Consider the following 27,508-nt stretch of genomic DNA (forward strand, 5'->3'; position numbering starts at 1 on the left):
TTCGAGGGTGGCTGTTGTCGATGTGTTCCTGGTTCGGGCCCAGGTAGGAGCGAGGAGAGGGACGGAAGCTATACTGTTACACTGGCAATACTAAAGTGCCTATAAAAACATCCAATAGTCAAAGGTATATGAAATACAAATCGTATAGCGAGAAATAGTCCTATAATTCCTATAATAACTACAACCTAAAACTTCTTACCTGGGGAATATTGAAGACTCATGTTAAAAGGAACCACCAGCTTTCATATATTCTCATGTTCTGAGCAAGGCACTTAAACGTTAGTTTTCTTACATGGCACATATTGCACTTTTACTTTCTTCTCCAACACTTTGTTTTTGCATTATTTAAACCAAATTGAACATGTTTCATTATTTATTTGAGGCTAAATTGATTTTATTGATGTATTATATTAAGTTAAAATAAGTGTTCATTCAGTATTGTTGTAATTGTCATTATTACAAAAAAAAAAAAAAAAGGCCGATTAATCGGCATCGGCTTTTTTTTGGGTCCTCCAATAATTGGTATCGACGCTGAAAAATCATAATCGGTCGACCTCTAGTCACCAGTGGTGGGAAAAGTACCCAATTGACATACTTGTGTCACATCCTGACCAGTAAAGGGGTTATTTGTTATTGTTGTTTGGTCAGGATGTGGTAGGGGGTGTTTGTTTAGAGTGTTTCGGGGTTTGTTGGGCTATGTTATTATGTAAGAAGGGTGTTTGTTTAGAGTGTGGAGGGGTTTTTGGTCTATGTTCTAGGTTAGTGTTTTTCTATGTTCAGTCTAGTTTTCTACTTATATGTTTAGGGTTTGTTGATTGACCTTCAATTGGAGGCAGCTGTTCCTCTTTGCCTCTGATTGAAGGTCCTGTATAGGGGTGTTTGTGTTATGGGGGTTTGTGGGTAGTTGTCTCCTGTTTTGTGTCTGTGCACCTGACAGGACTGTTTAGTGTCGTTTGTTGTTTTGTATAGATGTTTCTTTTGGTTTTCCTTCTTTTAATAAAAATAAAGAAGATGAGTATACACATTCCCGCTGCGCCTTGGTCCAATCCTTACGACAACCGTGACAACTTGAGTAAAAGTAAAGATACCTTAATAGAAAATGACTCAAGTAAAAGTCACCCATTAAAATACTACTTGAGTAAAAGTTTTAAAGTATTTGGTGTTAAATATACTTAAGTATCAAAAGTCAAAGTATAAATCATTTGGCACATTTACCAACACTCAGACATAATTTACAAACAATACATTTATATTTAGTGAGTCTGCCAGATCAGAGGAAGTAGGGATGACCAGGGATGTTCTTCTGATAAGTGTGTGAATTTGAAAATTGTCCTGTCCTTGTAAGCATTTCAAATGTAATGAGTACTTTTGGGTGTCAGGGAAAATGTACAGAGTAAAAAGTACATCATTTTCTTTAGGAATGTATGGAATAAAAGTTGTCAAATATATAACTAGCAAAGTAAACAGATACCCCAAAAAACTACTTAAGTAGTACTTTAAACAATTTTTACATAAGTACTTTACAATACAGTGCTTGACAGAAACTGAGCATTCATTTTCCATCATGATCATTGATACTCACGTATGTGAGTTGTTGGGAGTTGAGACAAAACAAGCGTATCATTAGAAGGTTAAGTTATCCTCTAATACAGTTAAATAATGCCTGAAAACTGTTGGTCTGATTAAAGAAGAAATAAAACTGGCCTTCTTTAAACTAGTTGAGTATCTGGAGCATCAGCATTTGTGGGTTCAATGACAGGCTCAAAATGGCCAGAAAAAAATTACTTTCTTCTGAAACTCATCAGTCTATTCTTGTTCTGAGAAATGAAGGCTATTCCATGCAAGAAATTGCCAAGAAACTGAAGAACTCTGGTCTTCTAGGCAGAGTTGCAAAGAAAAATCCATATCTCAGACTGGCCAATAAAAAGATTAAGATGGGCAAAAGAGAAGACACTGGACAGAGGAACTCTGCCTAGAAGACCAGCATCCCGGAGTCACCACTTCACTGTTGACGTTGAGACTGGTGTTTTGCGGGTACTATATAATGAAGCTACCAGTTGAGGACTTGTGTGGCGTCTGTTACTCAAACTAGACACTCTAATGTACTTGTCCTCTTGCTCAGTTGTGCTCTGGGGCCTCCCACTCCTCTTTCTATTCTGGTTAGAGCCAGTTTGCGCTGTTCTGTGAAGGGAGTAGTACACAGCATTGTGCGATATGGCCAAAATCTCATATCCCGATATAGGTCATTTCATATCCTGAAACAATACATATCACGATATAGCACATTTTCTGTCAATTCAATGAATAAATAGTTTATATAAAATGACCACGTGTAAAGGCCTATTTCTCATTACATTTTGAATTATACTCAACAAATCAAAGGTACTTACTCATATTTGATTATTTCTCCTTTTATTTAGAACCGTTGTGCAAATTTTCAATTAAGCATGTAACAAAATATAAAATACGAATGTATAAAATCAACAAAAAAAAAGGTAAATAGAAAACACTTCAACTATAGTTGCAAACCAAATAAATATAGGCCTAAAATATATATATATATTTTTGGGGGCTTGCCTGTTTTGCATGTTATTTTGACATTAATACGTGTCACATATCAATTTGCATTTGGTACCTTAGGTCGAGTGTTAGCACCAACTCACGAAACCCCCGTTTCTCGACCGTGTAAATTGGGGCCATGTCTTTGTAGATGTAAGTTGTAACGGCAGCTGTTATCTCCTTCCATCTTCCATCTTCCTGATACTTTGCCATATGGTGTGCCGTGGACAAAAGCCTCTTGCAATGTCGAGGGTTTGTTTTGAGCACTCAACTGTACTTTTTTGGGTCTCATCTGTAAACCCTCTCCGTACTGAATTCACATGATTCTAGCGTACAGTTGAAGTCGGAAGTGTACATACACCTTAGCCAAATACATTTAAACTCAGTTTCTCACAATTCCTGACATTTAATCCTAGTAAAAATTCCCTGTCTTAGGTCAGTTAGGATCACCACTTCATTTTAAGAATGTGAAATGTCAGAATAATAGTAGAGAGAATAATTTATTTCAGGTTTTATTTCTTTCATCACATTCCCAGTGGGTCAGAAGTTTACATACACTCAATTAGTATTTGGTAGCATCGCCTTTAAATGGTTTAACTTGGGTAAAGCATTTCGTGTAGCCTTCCACAAGCTTCCCACAATAAATTGGGTGAATTTTGGCCAATTCTTCCTGACAGAGCTGGTGTAACTCAGTCAGGTTTTTTAGGCCTCCTTGCTCGCACACGCTTTTTTAGTTCTGCCCAAACATTTTCTATGGGATTGAGATCAGGGCTTTGTGATGGCCACTCCAATACCTTGACTTTTTTGTCCTTATGCCATTTTAACACAACTTTGGACGTATGCTTGGGGTCATTGTCCATTTGGAAGACCCAGCTTTAACTTCCTGACTGATGTCTTGAGATGTTGCTTCAATATTTCCACATAATTTTCCATCCTCATGATCCCATCTATTTTGTGAAGTGCACCAGTCCCTCCTGCAGCAAAGCACCCCCACAACATGATGCTGCCACCCCCGTGCTTCACGGGTTGGGATGGCTTTGCAGCCTCCCCCTTATTCCTCCAAACATAACGATGGTCATTATGGCCAAACGAGTCCTATATCAGTTTTGGAGCACTGGCTTCTTCCTTGCTGAGCGGCCTTTCAGGTTATGTCGATATAGGACTCGATTTACTGTGGATATAGATACTTTTGTACCCGTTTCCTCCAGCATCTTCACAAGGTACTTTGCTGTTGTTCTGGGATTGATTTGCACTTTTCGCACCAAAGTACGTTCATCTCTAGGAGACAGAAAGTGTCTCCTTCCTGAGCGGTATGACGGCTGAGTGGTTCCATGGTGTTTATACTTGCGTACTATTTTCTTTTGATTTTCCCATGATGTCAAGCAAAAAGGCACTGAGTTTGAAGGTAGGCCTTGAAATACATCCACAGGTACACCTCCAATTCACTCAAATGAGGTTGATTAGCCTATCAGAAGATTCTAAAGCCATGACATCATTTTCTGGGATCTTCCAAGCTGTTTAACTTCTTATGGCTGGGTGGCAGTATTGAGTAGCTTGGATGAAGAAGGTGCCCAGAGTAAACTGCCTGCTACTCAGGCCCAGAAGCTAAGATATGCGTATTATTAGTATATTTGGATAGAAAACACTCTGAGGTTTCTAAAACGGTTTGAATGATGTGTGTGAGTATAACAGAACTCATATGACAGGCTAAAACCTGAGAAAAAATCCAATCCAGGAAGTGGGAAATCTGAGGTTTGTAGTTTTTCAAGTCTTTGTCTATCCAATATACAGTGTCTGTGGGGTCATATTGCACTCCTTAAGGCTTCCACTAGAGGTCAACAGTCTTTAGAACCTTTTTTGAGGCTTCTATTGTGAAGTGGAGGGGAATAAGAGCTGATTGTATCAGGTGTCTGCCAGATGGGCATGAGCTTCAGCCATGCGCACGCCTGTGAGAGGTAGCCGAGTTGCATTGCATTTCTAAAGACAAAGGAATTCTCCGGTTGAAATCTTATTGAAGATTTATGATAAAAACATCCTAAAGATTGATTCTATACATCGTTTGACATGTTTCTACGAACTGTAATGGAATTCTTTGAGTTTTTCGTCTGGCCTGCGCGTCGTGAATTTGGATTTGTGAACTGAAGGCGCGAACAAAAAGAAGGTATTTGGACATAAAGGATGGACTTTATCGAACAAAACAAACATTTATTGTGGAACTGGGATTCCTGGGAGTGCATTCTGATGAAGATCATCAAAGGTAAGTGAATATTTATAATGCTATTTCTGACTTCTGTTGACTCCAACATGGCGGATATATTTTTGGCTTGTTTTTGTGTCTGAGCGCCGTACTCAGATTATTGCATGGTGTGCTTTTTCGGTAAAGCTTTTTTGAAATCTGACACAGCGGTTGCCTTAAGGAGAAGTTTATCTAAAGTTCCATGCATAACACTTGTATTTTCATCAACATTTATGATGAGTATTTCTGTAAATTGATGTGGCTCTCTGCAAAATCACCGGGGGTTTTGGAGGCAAAACATTACTGAACATAACGCGCCAATGTAAACTGAGATTTTTGGATATAAATATGAACTTTAACGAACAAAACATACATGTATTGTGTAACATGAAGTTCTATGAGTGTCATCTGATGAAGATCAAAGGTTAGTGATTCATTCTATCTCTATTTCTGCTTTTTGTGACTCCTCTCTTTGGCTGGAAAAATGGTTGTGTTTTTCTGTAACTAGGCGCTGACCTAACATAATCGTTTGGTGTGCTTTCGCTGTAAAGCCTTTTTGAAATCGGACACTGTGGTTGGATTAATGAGAAGTTTATCTTTAAAATGTGTAAAATACTTGTATGGTTGAGGAATTTTAATTATGAGATTTCTGTTGTTTGAATTTGGAGCTCTGCACTTTCACTGGCTGTTGTCATATCGATCCCATTAACGGGATTTCAGCCATAATAAGTTAACCTCTCTAGGCTAGGCGGGACGAATTCGTCCCACCTACGTAACAGCCACTGCTATCCTGTGGCGCGATTTTCAAAACCTTAAAAATCCTATTACTTCAATTTCTCAAACATATGACTATTTTACAGCCATTTAAAGACAAGACTCTCGTTAATCTAACCACACTGTCCGATTTCAAAAAGGCTTTACAACGAAAGCAAAACATTAGATTATGTCAGCAGAGTACCAAGCCAGAAATAATCAGACACCCATTTTTCAAGCCAGCATATAATGTCACCAAAACCCAGAAGACAGCTAAATGCAGCACTCACCTTTGATGATCTTCATCAGATGACAACCCTAGGACATTATGTTATACAATACATGCATGTTTTGTTCAATCAAGTTCATATTTATATCAAAAACCAGCTTTTTACATTAGCATGTGACGTTCAGAACTAGCATACCCCCCGCAAACTTCCGGGGAATTCGCTAACATTTTACTAAATTACTCACGATAAAGTTCACAAAAAGCATAACAATTATTTTAAGAATTATAGATAGAGACCTCCTCTATGCACTCGATATGTCCGATTTTAAAATAGCTTTTTGGTGAAAGCACATTTTGCAATATTCTAAGTACATAGCCCAGGCATCACGGGCTCGCTATTTAGACACCCGGCAAGTTTAGCACTCACCATAATCATATTTACTATTATAAAAGTTTGATTACCTTTTGTTGTCTTCGTCAGAATACACACCCAGGACTGCTACTTCAATAACAAATGTTGGTTTGGTCCAAAATAATCCATCGTTATATCCGAATAGCGGCGTTTTGTTCGTGCGTTCCAGACACTATCCGAAATAGTAAAGAAGTGTCGCGCGCATGGCGCAATTCGTGACAATAAAATTCTAAGTATTCCATTACCGTACTTCAAAGCATGTCAACCGCTGTTTAAAATCAATTTTTACGACATTTTTCTCGTAGAAAAGCGATAATATTCCGACAGGGAATCTCCTTTTCGGCAAACAGAGGAAAAAATCCCAAAGGCGGGGGCGGTCGGGGTCACGCGCATAAGCCAGTGTCCCTTGATCGGCCACTTGAGAAAGGCGATAATGTGTTTCAGCCTGGGGCTGGAATGACGACATTCTGTTTTTTCCCGGGCTCTGAGAGCCTATGGAAGACGTGGGAAGTGTCACGTTAGAGCAGAGATCCTTAGTAAATGATAGAGATGGAAAACAAGTTCAAGAAATGGTCAGACAGGCCACTTCCTGTAAAGGAATCTCTCAGGTTTTGACCTGCCATTTGAGTTCTGTTATACTCACAGACACCATTCAAACAGTTTTAGAAAATTTAGGGTGTTTTCTATCCATATGTAATAAGTATATGCATATTCTAGTTACTGGGTAGGAGTGGTAACCAGATTAAATCGGGTATGTTTTTTATCCAGCCGTGTCAATACTGCCCCCTATCCTAAACAGGTTAAAGGCACAGACAACTTAGTGTATGTAAACTTCTGACCCACTGGAATTGTGATACAGTGAATTATAAGTCTGTAAACAATTGTTGGAAAAATGACTTGTGTCATGCACAAAGTAGATGTCCTAACCGACTTGCCAAAACTATAGTTTGTTAACAAGAAATTTGTGGAGTGGTTGAAAAACGAGTTTTAATGACTCCAACCTAAGTGTATATAAACTTCCGACTTCAACTGTAGGTGGTAAAAGAGGTTAGTGGTGTTTGAGCCTGTTGTCGGGACCGGCCTGCGGCATATTTTGCATAGGACGGTTTTCTGGTCCATGTCAGACTTTTCATACCCAAACCACCCCCATGCGACCGAAGTAGCCCCTCTTTTAGGTACGAGCTCCCTGTCTCTGTGCTCTGTGTCACGTTCACTCTCCTCCATGTTTGTTTGTGCTGCAAATTTCCTTCCACACGGCATGTGTAGAAGAATGCAAAGCGTCGTCCAATTGACAAAAAATATTGCCCGTAAAGAGAGTGATTTGCGACACAACGAAATAAACTATAGAGCATAATATGAAACGATAGACGTTTTTCTATCGTCACACGATATATATCGTCATATCGCCCAGCCCTACACAGAGTTGGATGAGATCTTCAGGGTTTTCTAATGATCAATTAGCCTTTTTTAAATTATAAACTTGGATTAGCTAACATATCGTGCCATTGGAACACAGGAGTGATGGTTGCTGATAATGGGCCTCTAATCGCCTATGTAGATATTCCATTAAATATCAGCTGTTTCCAGTTAACTTGTTATGGATAGGGGGCAGTATTTTCACGGCCGGATAAAAAACGTACCCGATTTAATCTGATTATTACTCCTGCCCAGAAACTGGAATATGCATATAATTATTAGCTTTGGATAGAAAACACTCCAAAGTTTCTAAAACTGTTTGAATGGTGTCTGTGAATATAACAGAACTCATTTGGCAGGCCAAAACCTGAGAAGATTCCAAACAGGAAGCGCCCTCTCTGACCATTTTTTGGCCTTCTTGATCATCTCTATCCAAAACTGGGGATCTCTGCTGTAACGTGACATTTTCTAACGCTCCCATAGGCTCAGAAGGCGCCAGAACGTTGAATGATGACTTTGCAGGCCATGGCTGAAAAACAGTAGCGCATTTGGTAAGTGGTCGATCTGAGAACAATGAGACTGGTGCGCGCGTGCACGAGACGACTCCATGTTTTCATTTTCAGTCTTTGAACGAAAACAACGACTCCCGGTCGGAATATTAGCGCTTTTTTACGAGAAAAATCGCATAAAAATTTATTTTAAACAGCGTTTGACATGCTTCGAAGTACGGTAATGGAATATTTTGACATTTTTTGTCACGAAACGCGCCGAAACACCCTTCGTTACCCTTCGGATAGTGTCTTGAACGCACAACAAAACGCCGCTATTTGGATATAACTATGGATTATTTGGAACCAAACCAACATTTGTTATTGAAGTAGAAGTCCTGGGAATGCATTCTGACGAAGAACAGCAAAGGTAATCCAATTTTTCTTATAGTAAATCTGAGTTTGGTGAGTACCAAACTTGGTGGGTGTCAAAATAGCTAGCCCGTGATGGCGAGCTATCTACTCAGAATATTGCAAAATGTGCTTTCACCGAAAAGCTATTTTAAAATCAGACACCGCGATTGCATAAAGGAGTTCTGTATCTATAATTCTTTAAATAATTGTTATGTTTTTTGTGAACGTTTATCGTGAGTAATTTAGTAAATTCACCGGAAGTGTTCGGTGGGAATGCTAGTTCTGAACGTCACATGCTAATGTAAAAAGCTGGTTTTTGATATAAATATGAACTTGATTGAACAAAACATGCATGTATTGTATAACATATTGTCCTAGAAGTGTCATCTGATGAAGATCATCAAAGGTTAGTGCTGCATTTAGCTGTGGTTTTGTTTTTTGTGACATTATATGCTAGCTTGAAAAATGGGTGTCTGATTATTTCTGTCTGGGTACTCTGCTGACATAATCTAATGTTTTGCTTTCACTGTAAAGCCTTTTTGAAATCGGACAGTGTGGTTAGATAAAGGAGAGTCTTGTCTTTAAAATGGTGTAAAATAGTCATATGTTTGAAAAATTGAAGTTTTCGGATTTTCGAGGAGTTTGTATTTCGCGCCACGCCTATCATTGGATATTGGAGCAGGTGTTCCGCTAGCGGAACGTCTAGATGTAAGAGGTTTTAAAATAGTCATTTACAACATTAACAATGTCTACACTGTATTTCTGATCAATTTGATGTTATTTTAATGGACAAAAAATATGTGCTTTTCTTTCAAAAACAAGGACATTTCTAAGTGACCCCAAAAATTTGAACGGTAGTGTATATATTTTGACAAATGAGTCAATTCAATTAAGTGGCTAATGTTCATTTGGAGGAAAATAGAAATGTAATGTTTGGAAAAACTTCCTTCAACTTTCTTAGCAAAAGGATCATAAAGGAAAAAACATTGACACACTGAGTGAACAAAATACTGCCAAGAAACTCAAACCTGGTTATCAGATTCAAGCCATGATCACTTTCCAAGGTTCCTTTGCTCCCACATACAGATTTGCCTGGCAGTTATTCAAACTACTGCACGCTCATTTAAAAATCCCCCTTACAAACAAACCCCAAAAGCTCTCACCTAAACAAAAAAGAACCTGCCCTTTCAGCACATTTCCTAGTGCCTTGAGCTTTTAGAGTGCCCACATGACTGAGTTTATTCCACCTATTTATTTGTGCTCTTTTGTCCTGAGGAAAAAAGCTAGACATACCGCAGGGAGACTATTTGATCGTTTTAAACGACAAGGTCAAATTAATTCCACTGTTAGTCCTCTAGTCAAAACAAAGTAGCGGCCATTGCTAGAGGGAAAGCATGTTGCAATTAGATGGCATGAGTAAATTTGTGAGATTCCTTTGTATATTATCAAGTTTGAGCAGTTTTGTTGGTTATCAACAGTCCTATACGGTGCTTGAATTCCCCACCACCCACCTTCCTCCCAGGTTTTCACACTTTGTTGTTGTTTCTATCAAGATTAAGATTAAAGGTGTATATAACAATAGCACACAATGGTGAATGGAGAGGATGGCAGAGCATAGGATGGAAACCAGGTTGAACCATGTTTAATGTATTGACACAACCAGTGATTACGATCAACAAACATGCTTGTTTGGCCAAGGAATTTGACCGACCCCTCTGGCACTCACATGCTGGTAAGGTTTTAAAACCGAGTCTGAGGTCAAGGCTCCGCCAGTCTTGTTTACCAGGAGCCTAACCTTTACAAATGAACACACACTATTATTCATTCTTGAGCAACAATATAGCCTCGTTTTTGGAACATGTTTACCTGAGATGAGATTCCATTTCTAAAGTAAATTAGGGGAACCCTAAGTTTGGAAAAATAATACACTTTTATAATCCTCCATTGCTTGCTTTGCCTATTGAACATGTCAGAACACAAAGATAGAGCGGTGGATATGGGCTGTGATACACTTCCCAACTTTCTGCAACCTGATAGGATCTAGTATTTGTGTACAACAGAGCCCAAGATTCTTTTACACCAGAGATGGTGATAAGACATTCTCCAGAGTGCATATTTACTCCACAAACAAAAGGCTGTAATCTTCGTTGGATAAGAATTCTGTCTGTTGTCCACAGAGTCTGAACCAAACCTCAAGCGGTAAAGAATGCACTTGTTTAGGCCAGGCTGGGATGTTGATGCTGTCTGTGAGAAGCTTTCCATTCCCTTGACACTGACCAGAACTGGACCTCTGTCTGTCCACTGGTTGTTTATGTCCCCCATGTTAACCTGCCTTTATCTCAAATTTCACAGTCAAGTCCCAGGCATCAATAGTGGCCTTATTACTATAATAACTGACACAGGGCTACTTCCTCAGCTTCTTTTGGGAAAGATGTAAAAGACCAGGGAAATCAATGAGTCCATTGGCCATTTAAAAATGATTTACCTTTCTGAACGTTTGACCCACTTTCCCAGTGTGTGATGTAGAGATGGTGCAATAAGCATCACCAGATGGCCAGACAAGAGGCATGTGTGTTCAACACTGCATTCCATCCCATGTGTGTATAGTATAGACTGGTTGACCCATCGTGCTGACAAGTCGTGCAAGTAGCATACACACAAGGCAGTTCCTTTAAAAATATAGGTTCAAACCCCTTTTAAAGCCCCAGTCTTACAGAGAGAAAAGTCTGTGTGGATCACATTATATGACCAAGCTTGATCCTGTACGGTACTTTGTTTCACATGTGCAGCCCACATATTCATATAGGGCAGTCCGTCACACACTTCCAAGCAGTACGTTCTTCCCTCCAGCCAACTGAGCCTGGGTGCCACTTAAAATAACTGACCTTTTTCTCAACTAAGGGCTAGCGGGGACAATCCCACAGCATGCCACAGAACGGGAAAACAACAACACAAACACTATGTCAATGGGTAGGGGGACAGAGGACTGCTGGGATAGGGTTAAGGGAAGTGTGTGAGCAGTAAAAGTGGGAGGGGTGGGGTAAGGACAGGGGGGTGAAGGGAAGGGGGTGGGGCAGCAGTCTTCACCTACCTCTTGAAAGCCTCAGTGGGGTTTCTCTCACACTCCCCGGGCTGCAGGACGCTCTGCACCGCTGGATCGCGCACCTTCTCCTCGTAACCCGGCAACAGGCCGCTCCGGCAAATCTGGGCCACCAGACCTCGGATGAAGCCGCCCAGGCAGAGTGTGTCCGAGTCGTCCGCCCGGCAGAAATGGAAGGCCAGACTCTGCTGCTGCAGCCCCCGATGAGTGCCCTGGGCTGAAGAGGGCCACAGGAGCTCCGTGCACAGGGCCGTCTTCCCACTCCCAGGCCCCCCCACCAGCAACACCCCCCAGGCGGTGGCCTTCCCAGAGCCTGCTGCGGAGCTGCCGCAGGGGTTAGATGCGCCCGTGCCAGAGGCACCGGCCTGCTTGCTGGGAGTGCTGGTCAAACCACTCAGGCCATTAGTCTTTTCCTGGAGACAGTGCTGGATCTTGTGGAAGACCCACTCCCTGCAGTAAAAGCGCTTCCCCTGCAGCAAACTGGTTTGGGCCATTTTGAGATACTGCTGTTCTGGCTTTTCCTCATAGGGCTTTCCTTGCCCTCACATTTTCAACCCAGAGTAGGCCAGCTGTAAATTTGAGTATCCATTTTTTTGCCTCCACATGTGCCTTTTCAAGTTGATCGCAGCTGTCCTTAGTGTTGTGATAAAGCCAGTGTGCAACTGAAGCTCCCTTCTGAGAAAACAGAATGGCTGTGGGCAAGAAAAGCAGTGTTTGGGACGTCGCTGAATATCTGGGGCAAAAAAAGAGTCACAATTGAGGCTTGTACTGTACATTTTCCACTAACTTCTTCCATGGCTTTCTCATTGGCTGGACTGAATGCTCAGTGTTATTCCAGGTTTGTTGCTTTAACATGGTGTTGTGCATGACAGGGCACAGTGCTTTGAGTGCATCCACTATCAAACTCAACCAATGCTTGATAAAATTAGCCCTGAGAGTCAGTGATTTGTTTCCCTTAATACATTTCATAGGGAAACTGGAGCGGGTATATAGTTTCCATTACATTAACATTTGAGAGTGCCAGAGTTGTGTTGGTCTCTCCAATAACATTGATTGCCTGGTCACTTTCCTGGAATAAACAGAAGCTTGCTGTAAAAAAAAAATCAGATTACAGATTCATCTGTTATCTAGCCTATACAATTACACAGTTCACTCTCATTGTAAAAATGCATAGCTTTGCAGAATGGGGGAGCGTGTTTATAACACAGTAACTAACAAGACATTGTCGATGGTCCACACTCTTGGATTCTTGTCAAGGTTTCATTCAGTATCTCTAACCTACTCACTGATCTCCCGTCCTTCCTAGGTGGCTTTAAATCGCAAACATTTCACATCCGGGGAAAAACTCCAAATGAGAGGACCCCCTTTATCTGCATACAGCGACATTAATGCTCCCTATCCCACGATGCAATAATGACAAAAATAAATAGCTTAGAAGTGTAGTTTCTTGTCAGATCGGCAATACAGTGAGTGTAATATGGATATCAATTTAAAACACGTGTATTATGTCTGGTAAATGTTATTCACCTTTCTCCTGTTTTCTAGGCGCCCACCTCATCGCGTAACCAATAGCCTGCTACAGCGCTCTCATTTTGGAAATACATGACAAAGAGGCAGTTTTAAACTCATAAAAGAAATGCAACCGCAAGCAAAAGCCTACAAATATGTATTAGGGGTAAACTGTCATAGGTATCGATGAAAAGTGGGCCAAACGACTGGTCGGGCTACGCCGTCTTTTGTATGACAAAAAAACCTCACCCATTTCAAATGAAATAGAATTTAAGACCTTTAGTCAGTCTAAAAACCTACACTATCTAAAAAATAATGGCAATCCTACAAACAAAGAATAGGTCAATGACCTGAATGCGGTCCTTAATCTTGTAAAATACAATGTAAAAAGTGGTTTTTAACTTCAAGCAAATGTGGAACGTTTGCCCATTTTTCAATGTTACAGTTTCAAATACCGTATAGCCTACGGCTTCTCACCTCTTGCTGAATCCCCCTTTTCATTTGGTTGCTGTGTCCGTGGTTAAACCATTTGTCTCTCTAACCAAATGCTATGCTTTAAAAGCAATGTTTGATTGGCTTAATCTATTTCTAAACCCAATCTTCGATTTTTTTCCATCAGCGTCTTTGCATTTCTCTTTCTTTCAGCAGCCGCGGCTCCTCCTGCTATCCAACACAGCGCTGCAGCCTACTATACTTAACCAGTGTCTCAGCCTCCAAACATTCTAATATTCTATCTCCTTGCATTCAGAGCACACACGCAGGATGGACGCAAAGTCTGATGGGAATTAGAGTTTTATAGGTAACAAAGCCGCCATTAAAAGGGCCTTAAAATAATAAACACATTGACTTTCTGCGTTATAGGACATTAATAACGAGTGTAAAGTTTGGAGTTGAAACCATCGCAGCAGTTTTTCTCTTTATTTACATAGATGTTTAACAATGCTAAATTAATGTTATTACAACAATGTTGCATAGAGTAAAAAGTGTTTCAGACATTTCCACACACCTTATAATCACTGATGAAGGTTGACCATTGAACTAAAGGCAAAAAAGAATGACTTTGCAGTTCCAACACATGCTTGCACATTGTGATAAAAACAGTGTTGCTTGTGCCTGGTACATTCTCTCTTGCAGATCACACAGAGTCTAAATTAGTGTTTTAATTTCCTAGTAAATACCTTCCCTTCTTGTAAAAGCGTTGCCTGACTCTCACCATCTGGAGAAGGTATGTTTATAGAGATGCCCCCAGTGGACACGACAGCGGGAGATGAGCAAATCTATATATTGAACCCAGCCTTTCTCCCATAATCACACACATACACACTAATCTCTCCTCTGTCTATTCCTCCAGTGCTGTTAACCTCCCATTAAAACAGTATGCCGTGCAGTTTCTCTGCAGAAAAGTAGGGATCTGCGTATCATCTGGCTGTTCACACAAAAAATGACAAACACCATCAAATCCAACAACACCATTCACTCCATAGAATCAACATCTGCATGGCACTATTGTGAGAGAAGAGGGGTTCTTAATGTGCACTGCACTCCATTCCAATGTCGGCTGGAGCTTGTGTGTTGCGAGTTCATTCCCTTAAGGTGTGGTAAAGCTGCAGGTTGCTGTTCATACCATGCACAAACTGCTCAGTGGGGGTATCCAACAATGCAGCCAAGCCAATCTGCGAAATCTGGGCAATTGCAGCGATTTCCCCTCTCTGTGCCAGTTAAATACCAACGGGTACATTTTTTGCCCAAAACACAGGCTTTGGCAGTCATTGTGTGCCATAATAATGATTATCCTTTGTAAATATGTCAAATATATTCAGATTAAATGTGGCGTCAACAGTGTAACCCACTTGGTGTATACTGGTTGGCAGCGGGTTATTTGTTTAGGGAAACTGATGTAGAGGGAGAGCGTCCATGTCTTTGCCATTTTGTATTTCTTACTGAAATGTTAGCGGATGCTCTACTGCCCTGTAAAAAGGTTGTGGGTATATAGGTATCTTAAACACATACTGAGCCCTTCAGGGCCTGAGAGGGTAGGTTAATGGGTTACTGCTGGCTTTTCATATTGCACTGCCTTGCCTTGCAATGTAAGGCATAAATAATGGGACCTTTAAAATGGCAATGAAAACCAAAAGATATTGGCCATTTGCTGATGCAGAATGCAGATCTAACATTTGTAATATAATGTATCTAAACACTAAAGATAACAAACAAAGCCCAGTGGACTCCAATTTGCATCCTACATTTGAGTGAATACACTTCAAGCTTATTCCACTCAAATACTACAGCATGCATTCCAAAATATGTTTTTTTTGCACGATCATGCATGCAAATCAATGTATTTCACAGTGAAGACAATGTAACAATGATGAACAGTAAGGGCATTGAGGGATTTTTTTTTTACATGAAATATCGCTCGCACTCTCTGAACAGTCTCTGAGTAAAATGCAATTGGCAATCACGGATCCCAGCAGCAGCTCAGCGTGTGAATAATAATTTGCAATCACTCGATGTGGCTCCTTGATTTGAGCATGGTCCAAGAACAAGTACTCTTTTTAAGGTGTGTGTGTGTGTGTGTGTGTGTGTATTTATTACCATATTTACCAAATGAGAATATCCCATTATAGGGACATATTTAGAGACTAATGACATTTGGGTTGACGCTAGCGACATTTAGAACGTTTGCATAGAAAATAGATGCAAAAATGACCTGCTATAGTGCGTTTCCATTGAACTGTCTCATGTCGATAATAACAGCTGGACGTAATGACAAAATAAAAAGGACAAAAAATGCAGTGTTTCCATTATCCATTTAGGCAAATTGTGCATTAATAAATAGTTGATAGTCTGTGCCATGGTGGAACTTGCACTCCTGCAGCCTAGAGCTGAAATAATTGAATGGTTAAAACATGAATCTGCCAACCAAAAAAGGCATTCTTGAAAGTCAAGACAATCCTTGGCTTGTCCTGCAAAGAAACATAATTTGTTATAGTTGAAAAATAGATTTCGCAAGCAGTAGGCATTTAGAATAAACTGTGGAGTGGAGCTTTATAGTTACGTGATGACACCGCGTACCTTAAATTATTTGGCAATCATTTATTCTAAAAACACGGTCTCCATCAACATTTTTCTCAATAAAGAAAGTGCGACAAATTAAAAATGCAACCCTGTCGAATGGATAAAAGTTGTGTCGATCTTTAAAACATTTCTCCTATAGCTGACATTTCCATTACACATCTTTTTTGCAACATTCCTTTTGTCAAATATACCTGGGTCAATGGAAACCTGCCTATTGACATGACCTTCTCCCATCTTCTCTAATTGTAAATATGAAAAACACTTAGATACAAGCATGCATTTGAACTAACATTTTATCTTCTAAAGGCTTGATATGTTGATGTTGATATGTTGATATGTTGATGATATGTTGATGTTGATATGTTGATATGTTGATGTTGATATGTTGATGATATGTTGACACTACTTCCTTGCTGTTGGACCATTATTGGACCTAAACATGTTTCATGTGTTACGCTTTCCTCTCACTGTCAGTTACAAAAATCCTTGGAAGAGCAAAGTCCTCAGGGCTACAGAAACCAGTTGAGGGAAACTCAAGCGGCATGATTCAACAGAGTCCTACGACCCCTCAAACAACGAAGGCAGTTGGCATTTTCAAGGCGAGCTCCACTACGTTTGAGGTTAAATATCATTGTGTTTCGAGGACCATGATGAATTAGCTGCCATCAGGACAGGGAATTAAAATGCAATAGGCCTACTTTTTGTTGTTCTATGGTGTGAATTCACCTCAACTGGCATTATGTCGTTAGACAGGATGTCAGAAATCACACCAAGGCCAAGTCAGGCAATTAATACAACATTTAATAGCGTAAACCTATTTGGTTCACTTTCATCCGTCAACCTATAATGAATTTTATTTTCTCATGGAAAATAATTTTGTTCCTTGCCGTCATTTTGTCTCTGAAAATAAATAACCATCGCTGCCCCAAAGAAATCTGGAATTGGAGAATAATGCTGTCCCACTTGGCACACACTGGTTGACTCAACATTGTTTCCACGTCGTTTCAATGAAATTGAACCGATGTGGAATAGAAGTTGAATTGACGTCTGTGCCCCGTGGGGTCTATCACTTTATAAGACTGATTCACCCCGCTCTTGGACCAAGTTGACTCTTTGTACAAGGTTGTCTAGCAGACTGGAACTAACAACAACTATTCTCTGAAATATTAATATCCATGGAGTGCGAGTGTGTCGTGGCCGTCAGTGGAAAACTGGCACAACATTCAGGCAAACATGTGTGATGCATTACTAGAGGGGGAAGTCTTCTGTCTCTCTCTGTGCCTCCAGGCTACATCTCCCACTATCGATGCTAAATATCCTGTGACTTCCCAGAGCTACTATTTGTCCCAGAAAGGCCCTGTTTACTGTGTACAAAATATCTCCACTCTTCGTCCCTTTCTTGGAGTAATCACTGATCCGACAAGGTTTGATTGGTCAAAGCAAGGGGATGGAAACTACACTATCCATCCACGTACAGATCAGTGATGACTTCAAGGAAAGATACATTTAAAAAGTATTGAAAGGGGGGCACTACATTTCATGCATCCCATAGAAGGTTAATTCACTGAGGTAATGCTTTTAATGGAGGCTTTTAATGAATTGCTGAGTGTGGTTTTAAAATCAGTGTTCCAATTTAAGTCATCCATCATTCTTATTCTTTCCCTATGATACACAACGTGTGGTAATTACAATGGCTATGTCATTGAAATCAGAGCAAGGGTTGTACGAGTCAACACTCATGTAAAGGTACCCTCATATCAAACAAAACCAAATAGTTTACAGGGATTCTATCACAGCTCCACTCCCAAATTACGTTCCCAAATTCTCATTGTAAATTCATAACCCCTTGAGTGCTGAATAATTAATTCTAAAATAACAGAAGAAGACATCAAACAATAACATGTCATCTTCAGAAATCTAGGACGTGGAAATTGGATCGTGAGAATTGTAAAACAATGCAGATTTTAATAATTTATAAAGACTTGGTGGAATCGAAAGCCTAGTGACAGACCCCCAGACTGTGGTGGATACTCATAATAGAGTATTAGTTGTCTGTTTCTATGTCTCTCTGACTCCTTTGAAAAAATAACTGCTTTGTCCCTATGCATTTTGCTTACCTAACCGGCTCATCCAAGAGCTACAAGTTTCACAGCTCTCTTTACTTCCTTACTTTCCCCTTATTAGATCTATTGGATAGGAGCGCCTCTGGAGGAAAGATATATTGTGCAATGACTCTTTTTCATCATAGTGCACTAGCATGTCCCTTGAGACAAACCCATAGAAGGAAAAAAAGGATGTTCACAATGAAAGAGCACTGCATTCTCTCTGGGTGCGGAGTGATGCCCTCGTGCAATCTTTCTGGGTGCAGGGTGATGACATCAAACAGAGAGAATAAACTCTTGGTGCTTCACTACACCGTTGTTTGCATGGTAATTGACACCATTAGGATTCCTCACATTGCACAAAGGACTTGAACTCATTTAAGTAGTGGTTAGAATATGTAAGACATTCTAGTTGCAAAATGGATCTGAATGGAGGCCAACAGGTTGCGGGTTGAGACCTTTGTTGGCCAAAAAACATACAGTAATTACTCATTTATTACTAGTAATTAGAAATGCATTATGAGCGTTCATGTAACATTAATCTTTTGGGCCACAAGGTCTCCAGCACTGCTGGTTTGCATCCTTCCCAACTAATCAGGGGTCGATTCAGACATATGGCACCAGCAGATTAGACTTTCTGGCCTGCTGGTGATATAAATAAATCAAACCAGGGAGAAATGAGGCATAATAAGTCATTTGATTAGAACTCTTAGAACTGCAGAAGTGATTAGGGGCGGATGGATACCTTAGCTGCTTCTCCGTCCAGACAGTCCCACTTCATTCCCCTTGCAGTGACCTCCAACTGACCTGGAGGTGACATGGCTATCTGATGTGTTGCCACACTGCTGTCCAGTTTAACGACTGGTTCAGCTCCCAGCACGTTGTGTTTGTGCAGGCCATAAAGTCTGAGGTCGCGAGCTGCCTATTTTTATAGATTTCCTGGGACAATGTGAATTTGGTGCCTTTTAAAAAGGAGAAGGATGCTGGGAAGGATCTTCACTATAAGAGAGAATATTAAAAAATGTGTGAGAAGACAGGCGACAAAGGTTTTAATGTCTTTTGCATTTGTCTTATTAACTTAGTCTGACTATCAAGGTTAGTGATGACTGGAGAGAGACCATCAGGGATATCTGCACCATGGTGACCCTCTCAACAAATGGTACCGGAGAGGCCGAGGTTGTACCAGGCGTCATGCATTCTCTGATTAACCGCACGCACTCGCGCGCGCGCGCGCACACACACACACACCACACACACACACACACACACACACACACACACACACACACACACACACACACACACACACACACACACACACACACACACACACACACACACACACACACACACACACACACACACACACACACACACACACACACACACACACCAAGAGGTCAGAGGTTGCCACACTTGCAGAAGTCTTAATATGTTTAACAGACTATGTTTAACCTATGACTAATTTGATGGTTTAACAACCATTGCCTTGCCTTCCACTGGGAGTCAAACTACAGCATGCCAAATGCCTGTGCAATAAAACGTATATGATAGACACAAAAGCAATGGAAAATGTTTAGATTCAGTTGTTGATTTGCAATGTTATGTATATAACACTTCAATTACACCTCAACAATGTAGACTTACCCTCATACTGTTAGGGTATGAAGTGTTTATTTATCACTACCTTAATGGATAGCATAATTCTACCCTGTACGATTCCAAGGCTCCGCACTAGTGTTGTCGGTGTTTTCAGAAATATACATGATGCCTACATCGCTTCTCTCTCGTTAACCATGTTTCAACCTACCTTCACTGTGGTTTCGGTATTGCTGAGGAGATTACACTGTCAGGCCCTCTTAAGGTAACCATTCTCAGGGTGGCATTTGATTTCCCTTCCTCACTATGCAATTACTGCCTAAACTGGGCTCTGTCTGAAGCCTTACCAGGTGCTGTTGGAAATTGTGTGTTTGGCGAGAATGCCATCCGTTCAGGGAATACCAACATTATCATCTCCCTTGTAGGCCTTTTATGGATCTCTGTAATTGATAAAGGTTACGAAACACAGCTGAAGCCATTGAAAAAGGGTCATATTGAATATTTTAAATGCACTGTTAGGCCATGGCTGAACATACTGTATATCGTCATGAATGTGGCCATGAATCCATGCCATTTTATCTCAGTGGATCCAAACTGCATTCACAGTGTAAGCTACCCATCTGGCCCTGGCACAATACTTCACTGTACAGTGGCGTTAAGAATGGCCTGTTGACAAATGGACCAGGTCTACTGGAGCTCTTCCGTGACTTATTTACCTCCCCCTCAAAAGGGGCAAAAGCATGTTGGCTACAGAAAAGCTCGCTTCATGTCCAGATGGCCATGCCATGTCGTTGAATGGTCTCCGTTGAGAGTGAAAGAAGGCTGGTTTCAGTAATTTTCTATATGCGGGAACATTTTTACTTATAAAATGTTGTGTACTCAACAAAACAGTGTTCACCACGTAAACCAGAAAGAGTCATTTTAATTCAAACATGTTTTCTTTATTATTCATTTAGACTTATTGCAGAACCGATCACCCTCATTTATATGAACCGTCCATTCTGAGTGGGAGAGGACGACAAGGAATAGGGGGGCCTCAAAGCTGTGGAACATAACATGACTACGTGGAAACCAGGCTTGGTATTGGCAGAGGAAGTGAGATCCTAGATCCATGTTGTTCTCTGGACCATCTGGAGATATATGGAAGCCAGTCGTATGGTGGTGCTGTGCTGCATAGGTGGAAGAAAGAGAACATATGGCTTGTGAACCTCACCAATAGGGGTCTATGAATGCTGTGATGTCAGGCTTTCAAGCCTATTCAAACGTGTTCTCCTGCTCGTTAAAAGAGAGAAGAAGTGGAAAGATGGTTAAATGAAGGATTTCTCACCGTCGTTTTGTTTTCTGTGGTGTTGTGAAGAGTTAACAAATGCAAATCGTGTTCATGGATCATTTGATTTCCAGGCTTTGTCTAGCTACAAGCCAACAAAATTCCCGGAAAAGAGTTAGTGTGGCCGAATCTATGTCAAATGCTTCAACTGAAGATCATTTTCCTGTTTTGCCACACGATGACCATTCAATAACGTCATTGTATCTTAAGCAAGCATAGACGTTTTCCGGTGTCCACATGTCATTACTAGTTGGCGACATTGTGTCACATGAATGTGGAGCGAGAGGTCACCTCGACTGGAGGAGTGCGTTAGCGCCAGCGCTGAATATTGACACAATACAAAAGAAGCCAAGTTTCACCAGCTATCCGTCACATCTCGGAGGCATGTGAACTATGCATGACGAAGTAGGGATCTGTAGGGAACCGTAAGTGGACGTCGAGCTCACAAGTGTGTATTGTTTAACTACAGCCCAAGTGTGGATGATGGAGTCAGAGGATGTTTGTTTGACTGAGTAGCCAGAGGACAGTTTGGAATAGCATGACCTTTCAGCATTGCCAATTATGTTAATGTGTTTTTGTTTATCTGCTTGTTATATAATTCGGTGTTATGTCATGCTGTTACTAATATCAAAAGGTAGTTTTCCGACTTTGTAACAGTTGTGAAATTTGATTCAGTCTGTTATTTTTGTTGTTGTTGAGTATAGAAATAAATACTGGAATTGAGACAGATATACAATAGATCCAACAAATGTTTGATAGTAGCCTCAGGGTTGCCTGTGAGCTGTCCTTGTCAGCGCCGGTCAAGGTTAGAAACTTTTAGCCTTCTCACTTATTTAGTCTGTTGTCACTTTTTTGTTTACTTTACAGTATGCATACTGATATGAGAAAAAAAATCCTGGATGCTAAGAAGAGTATCTAGCACTCTACATCATAAATGTGACAGTTGTCAAATAAAAAGGTCATCTCATATTTATGTCAAAACCACGTTTGGAGAAAATGCGTTATTTATAGAATTGAATTTGAATTTGAGGCATTCACAGTTCAATTATGAATTGAGCCCAACCCTGACGCACACAGGCCATCACTGTCAAAACAAACACACTCACCCGCTGGTAGTGCAATAGGTCAGGCTTCACCTGAGACTGTCCCCTGTGTTACAAAGCGTGACGAGAGTACTGAATCACCATAATGCACATATATAGATTTTTCGAAAATGTTTTGCCCGGCTACAGCCCAATAATGTTACACTATACAGTACCAGTCAAAAGTTTGGACACATCTACTCATTCAAATTTTTTACTATTTTCTAACCAGTAAATTATGAAACAACACATATGGATGTAGTAATGGATGTAGCAACCAAAAAAGTGTTAAACAAATCAAAATATATTTGAGATTCTTCAAAGTAGCCACCCTTTGCCTTGATGACAGCTTTGCACACAACGGCTCAGCCGCAAAGTGGTAGGCCACACAAGCTCACAGAATGGAACTGCCGAGTCCTGAAGCGCGTAGTGCGTAAAAATTGTCTGTCCTCGGTTGCAACACTCACTACCAAGTTCTAAACTGCCTCTGGAAGCAACGTCAGCACAAGAACTGTTCGTCAGGAGCTTCATGAAATGTGTTTCCATAGCCGAGCAGCCGCACACAAGCCTATGATCCCCATACGCAATGCCAAGCGTCGGCTCAAGTGGTGTAAAGCTCGCCACCATTGGACTCTGGAGCAGTGGAAACATGTTCTCTGGAGTGATGAATCACACTTCACCATCTGGCAGTCCGACCGAGGAATCTGAGTTTGCGGATGCCAGGAGAACCCTACTTGCCCCAATGCATAGTTGTCAGAGCGTGACCAGGGGTGTGTTCTAGTCATTGTATTTCTATGTTGGTGGTTTGTATGGTTCCCAATTAGAGGCAGCTGGTAATGTTGCCTCTAATTGGGGATCATATTTAGCAAGCCCTTTCTCCCACATGCTTTGTGGGATATTGTTTTGTTTAGTGCTGATGTGTGCGCTGTTACTTCACGGTCGTTGTTTGTTTATTGTTTTGTTTAAGTTTCACTAATAAAAGCTGTGGAACTCGAATCACGCTGCACCTTGGTCCGTCTATCCCAACAACCGTGACAATAGTGTCATCTGTAAAGTTTGGTGGAGGAAGAATAATTGTCTGGGGCTGTTTTTCATGGTTCGAGCTAGGCCCCTTAGTTACAGTGAAGGGAAATCTTAACGTGACAGCATACAATAACATTCTAGACGATTCTGTGCTTCCAACTTTGTGGCAATAGTTTGGGGAAGGCACTTTTCTGTTTCAGCATGACAATGCCTCAGTGCACAAAGCGAGGTCCATACAGAAATGGTTTGTCGAGATTGGTATGGAAGAACTTGACTGGCCTGCACAGAGCCCTGACATCAACCCCATCGAACACCTTTGGGATGAATTGGAATGCCGACTGCGAGCCAGGCCTAATCGCCCAACATCAGTGCCTGGCCACACTAATGCTCTTGTGGCTGAAACGAAGTAAGTCCCCTCAGCAATGTTTCAACATCTAGTGGAAAACCAGAAGAGTGGAGGCTATGATAGCAGCAAAGGGGGTACCAACTCCATATTAATGCCCATGATTTTGGAACGAGATATTTGACAAGAGTGTCCACATACTTTTGGTCATGTAGTTTATCTGCGTCCCACTTTACAATATGCGTCCCTTTTCTCTATATTTCCTACATACAGTATTTATAAAATACTTCAGTATGCAGGTATAAAAGTAGTCTTCAGGTGGCCTCTGGATACATGCCCGTCAACCGTAGGCAGCAATGAAGCATGTCATTGGCTCACTAATAGGGGGATCATGGATGGCTGTATAATGAGAGCAGAGCCCTGTCAGTGGCCGTCTGCAGACGTCCTTCCCAACCTGCCTTGCAGCAGTACCGCCCAGCACTGTCGAAGGCCTTAAATCTCGTCTGCTGCTCTGCTGATGAGCCAAAGGCGTCCATCTCCCACAGACAAAAGCTATTATGTTTCCACTGAATCCCCAGTATACTGGAGGACAGGAGTTTGCCTCTCTCCATCCAGCTCTGAATCAAACTCCATCCTGTCAGGCAAAGGGTGGTGTGTTTGTGTGTGTATGTATGTGTGTGTGCGTGCGCGCTAAGTTCATAGCCATTAAGGGCATTCTCTGTGTTCTGTCATTTCACTATTACGGACAGTAGACAGAAGTAGGGCAACAGGAAGCAAAACATTTTTCAAAGGACATTTCTGGAAAAACACTGGTCTGGTTTACAGGCCGAAGTAACGTTTTTGGTTTGGTCCAAAATCTGAAATTATGTATCTCCAAGTGTATTTTCTAGGCCAGTACCGTAAGCTAGAGTCATAGCAAAACACACTAGGCCTGTAAGGAAGCAAATCCATCTTGGCATTTCTCTTCCTGCAACACCAGCACAAAGCCTTACTCTATATGTTCTTGTCCACTCTAATTCTTGCAAGTCTAATCGGTTCCAGAAGTTCATAAACATCTGCTGTCAGAAGTTAGTTTGTGTCAAACTAGCCTGGCTGCAGTGAGTGTCAAACAAAACTTCCTAGTAGAGATAAGCACGGTGCTGGGAAATGGAGAGCAGTAGAGGTCCGCCAGCTGACACGTTCTCGATCAGAAGGACTTGGCTGTAAACAGGGGTTAACTGATTCAGATCTACTGATAGTGCCCATGAGAAACGCCGGAGCTGCCTCCTCATTGAGGTTGTTCAGAGAGAAAAAAAACATGTCTCTTAACATTAGACGCACAGTTTTGTTGAACATACTATTTTTACATGGTAAGGGCAAAGCATCACATAGATAACATAATACAACATATGGGCAGCACACCAGAAAGTAATGGACCAGCTTGCATTTAATTAAAACCTCTACAGGATCGGTGGGTCCCCCGTGGGACGGTTGAGCTAATGTAGGCTAATGAGATTAGCATGAGGTTGTAAGTAACAAGAACATTTCCCAGGACAGACATATCTGATATTGGAAGAAACCTTACACATTTGAGCATTCTTGATCCAAAATTTTGAACAGAAATGCAATGGTTCATTGGATGAGTCTAAAACGTTGCACATACACTGCTGCCCTCTAGTGGCCAAATTCTAAATTGTGCCTGGGATGGAATAATACATTATGGCGTTTCTCTTGCATTTCAAAGATTTCAAATACAGAAAGCTGTTGTTTTTTTCTTTCTAAACTCATCAAAAAAGAACATACCTTTTTCAGGACAATGTCTTTCAAAGATAATTCGTAAAAATCCAAATAACAAATAACAGATCTTCATTGTAAAGGGTTTAAACACTGTTTCCCATGCTTGTTCAATGAACCATAAACAATGAATGAACATGTACCTGTGGAACGGTCGTTAAGACACTAACAGCTTACAGACGGAAGACAATTAAGGTCACAGTTATGAAAACTTAGGACACTAAAGAGGCCTTTCTAGTGACTCTCAAAAAAACTAAAAGAAAGATGCTCAGGGTCCCTGCTCATCTGCGTGAAGGTGCCTTAGGCATGCTGCAAGGAAGCATGAGGACTGCAGATGTGGCCAGGGCAATAAATTGCAATGTCCGTACTGTGAGACGCCTAAGACAGCGCTACAGGGAGACAGGACGGACAGCTGATTGTCCTTGCAGTGGCAGACCATGTGTAACAACACCTGCACAGGATCGGTACATCTGAACATCACACCTGCGGGACAGGTACAGGATTGCAACAACTGCCCGAGTTACACCAGTGCACAATCCCTCCATCAGTGCTCAGACTGTCCGCAATAGGCTGAGAGAGGCTGGACTGAGGGCTTGTAGGCCTGTTGTAAGGCAGGTCCTCACCAGACATTACCGGCAACAGTGTCGCCTATGGGCACAAACTCATCGTCGCTGGACCAGACAGGACTGGCAAAAAGTGCTCTTCACTGACGTTTCACGGTTTTGTCTCACCAGGGGTGATTGTCGGATTCGTGTTTATTGTTGAAGGAATGAGCATTACACCGAGGCCTGTACTCTGGAGAGGGATCGATTTGGAGGTGAAGGGTCCGTCATGGTCTGGGGAGGTGTGTCACATCACAGCATCATCGGACTGTGCTTGTTGTCATTGCAGGCAATCTCAACGCTGTGCGTTACAGGGAAGACATCCTCCTCTCTCATGTGGTACCCTTTCTGCAGGCTCATGCTGACATGACCCTCCAGCATGACAATGCCACCAGCCATACTGCTCGTTCTGTACGTGATTTCCTGCAAGACAGGAATGTCAGTGTCCTGCCATAGTCAGTGAAGAGCCCAATCCCATTCAGCATGTCTAGGACCTGTTGGCTCGGAGGGTGAGGGCTAGGGCCATTCCCCCCAGAAATGTCCGGGAACTTGCAGGTGCCTTGGTGGAAGAGTGGGATAACATCTCACAGCAAGAACTGACAAATTTGGTGCAGTCCATGAGGAGGAGATGCACTGCAGTACTTAATGTAGCTGGTGGTCACACCAGATACTGACTGTTACTTTTGATTTTGACCCCCCCCCCCCCTGTTCAGGAACACATTATTCCATTTCTGTTAGTCACATATCTGTGGAACTTGTTCAGTTTATGTCTCAGTTGTTAAGTTTGCTGAAAATGAACGCAGTTGACAGTGAGAGGACGTTTCATTTTTTGCTGAGTTTATTATCTTTTACCAGATCTAATATGTTATATTCTTCTACATTCATTTCACATTTTCACAAACTTCAAAGTGTTTTCTTTCAAATGGTATCAAGAATATGCATATCCTTGCTTCAGGTTCTGAGCTACAGCCAGTTCGATTTGGGTATGTCATTTTAGGCGAAAATTTAAAAAGAAGGGGCGGATCCTTAAGAGGTTTTTAAGCTCGCTAGCTACCTATCCCACCTACTGTGTACTGGGGTTCTAAAAGCCTGCCGAACTACTGCCCTCGCCTACGTCAACAGCGGGAGCGAAGAAAACTGTCTACCGTTGTCCTAGCTAGCTCACCCCGCCTCTTCTTGTGTGGGGTTTATTGTGGTTGGTATCTAACGTTATGGTGCATTACCGCCACCTACTGTACTTTAGCACCCTTGCCTCTCGCCTGTGTACCAGAGTCCTAGCTTAAAAATGGACCAATAGAAGTATAAAGAGGGGCTCCTGCAGATGCACGAATGCCCACATGCAGGAAAGCCCGAAATTGCTGCCGGCAATTGCACACTTCTCAAATTTCTAGGCAGGACGTCAAAATTGGCCATGTATCCTTTGCCGATTAGGCTATCCCGTAACACCTGGCGGCGCAGCAAAA

The 27,508-nt window shown here is 41.4% G+C and overlaps 1 protein-coding gene across 3 annotated transcripts in view; it reads right to left on the reverse strand.

The window, feature by feature from the left end:
- Window positions 1-13,848, reverse strand: part of LOC106611627 (ankyrin repeat domain-containing protein 50) — a 53,146-nt gene extending 39,298 nt beyond the window's left edge. The window contains exons 1-2 of one of the 3 annotated variants that reach the window (XM_014212032.3): window positions 13,594-13,848; window positions 11,599-12,340 (exon numbers count right to left, since the gene is read on the reverse strand). In XM_014212032.3, coding sequence (XP_014067507.1) covers window positions 11,599-12,101 — 503 coding nt within the window. In that variant the 5' untranslated portion in view covers window positions 12,102-12,340; window positions 13,594-13,848. Of the gene's footprint in view, window positions 1-11,598; window positions 12,697-13,593 lie in introns of all 3 variants that reach the window. The other 2 variants (XM_014212031.3, XM_014212029.3) reach the window with 2 other exon arrangements.
- Between the last annotated feature and the right edge of the window lie 13,660 nt (window positions 13,849-27,508).

This window comes from Salmo salar, chromosome 09, assembly GCF_965601325.2.
Source record: "Salmo salar chromosome 09, fSalSal1, whole genome shotgun sequence".
Classification (NCBI taxonomy): domain Eukaryota; kingdom Metazoa; phylum Chordata; class Actinopteri; order Salmoniformes; family Salmonidae; genus Salmo; species Salmo salar.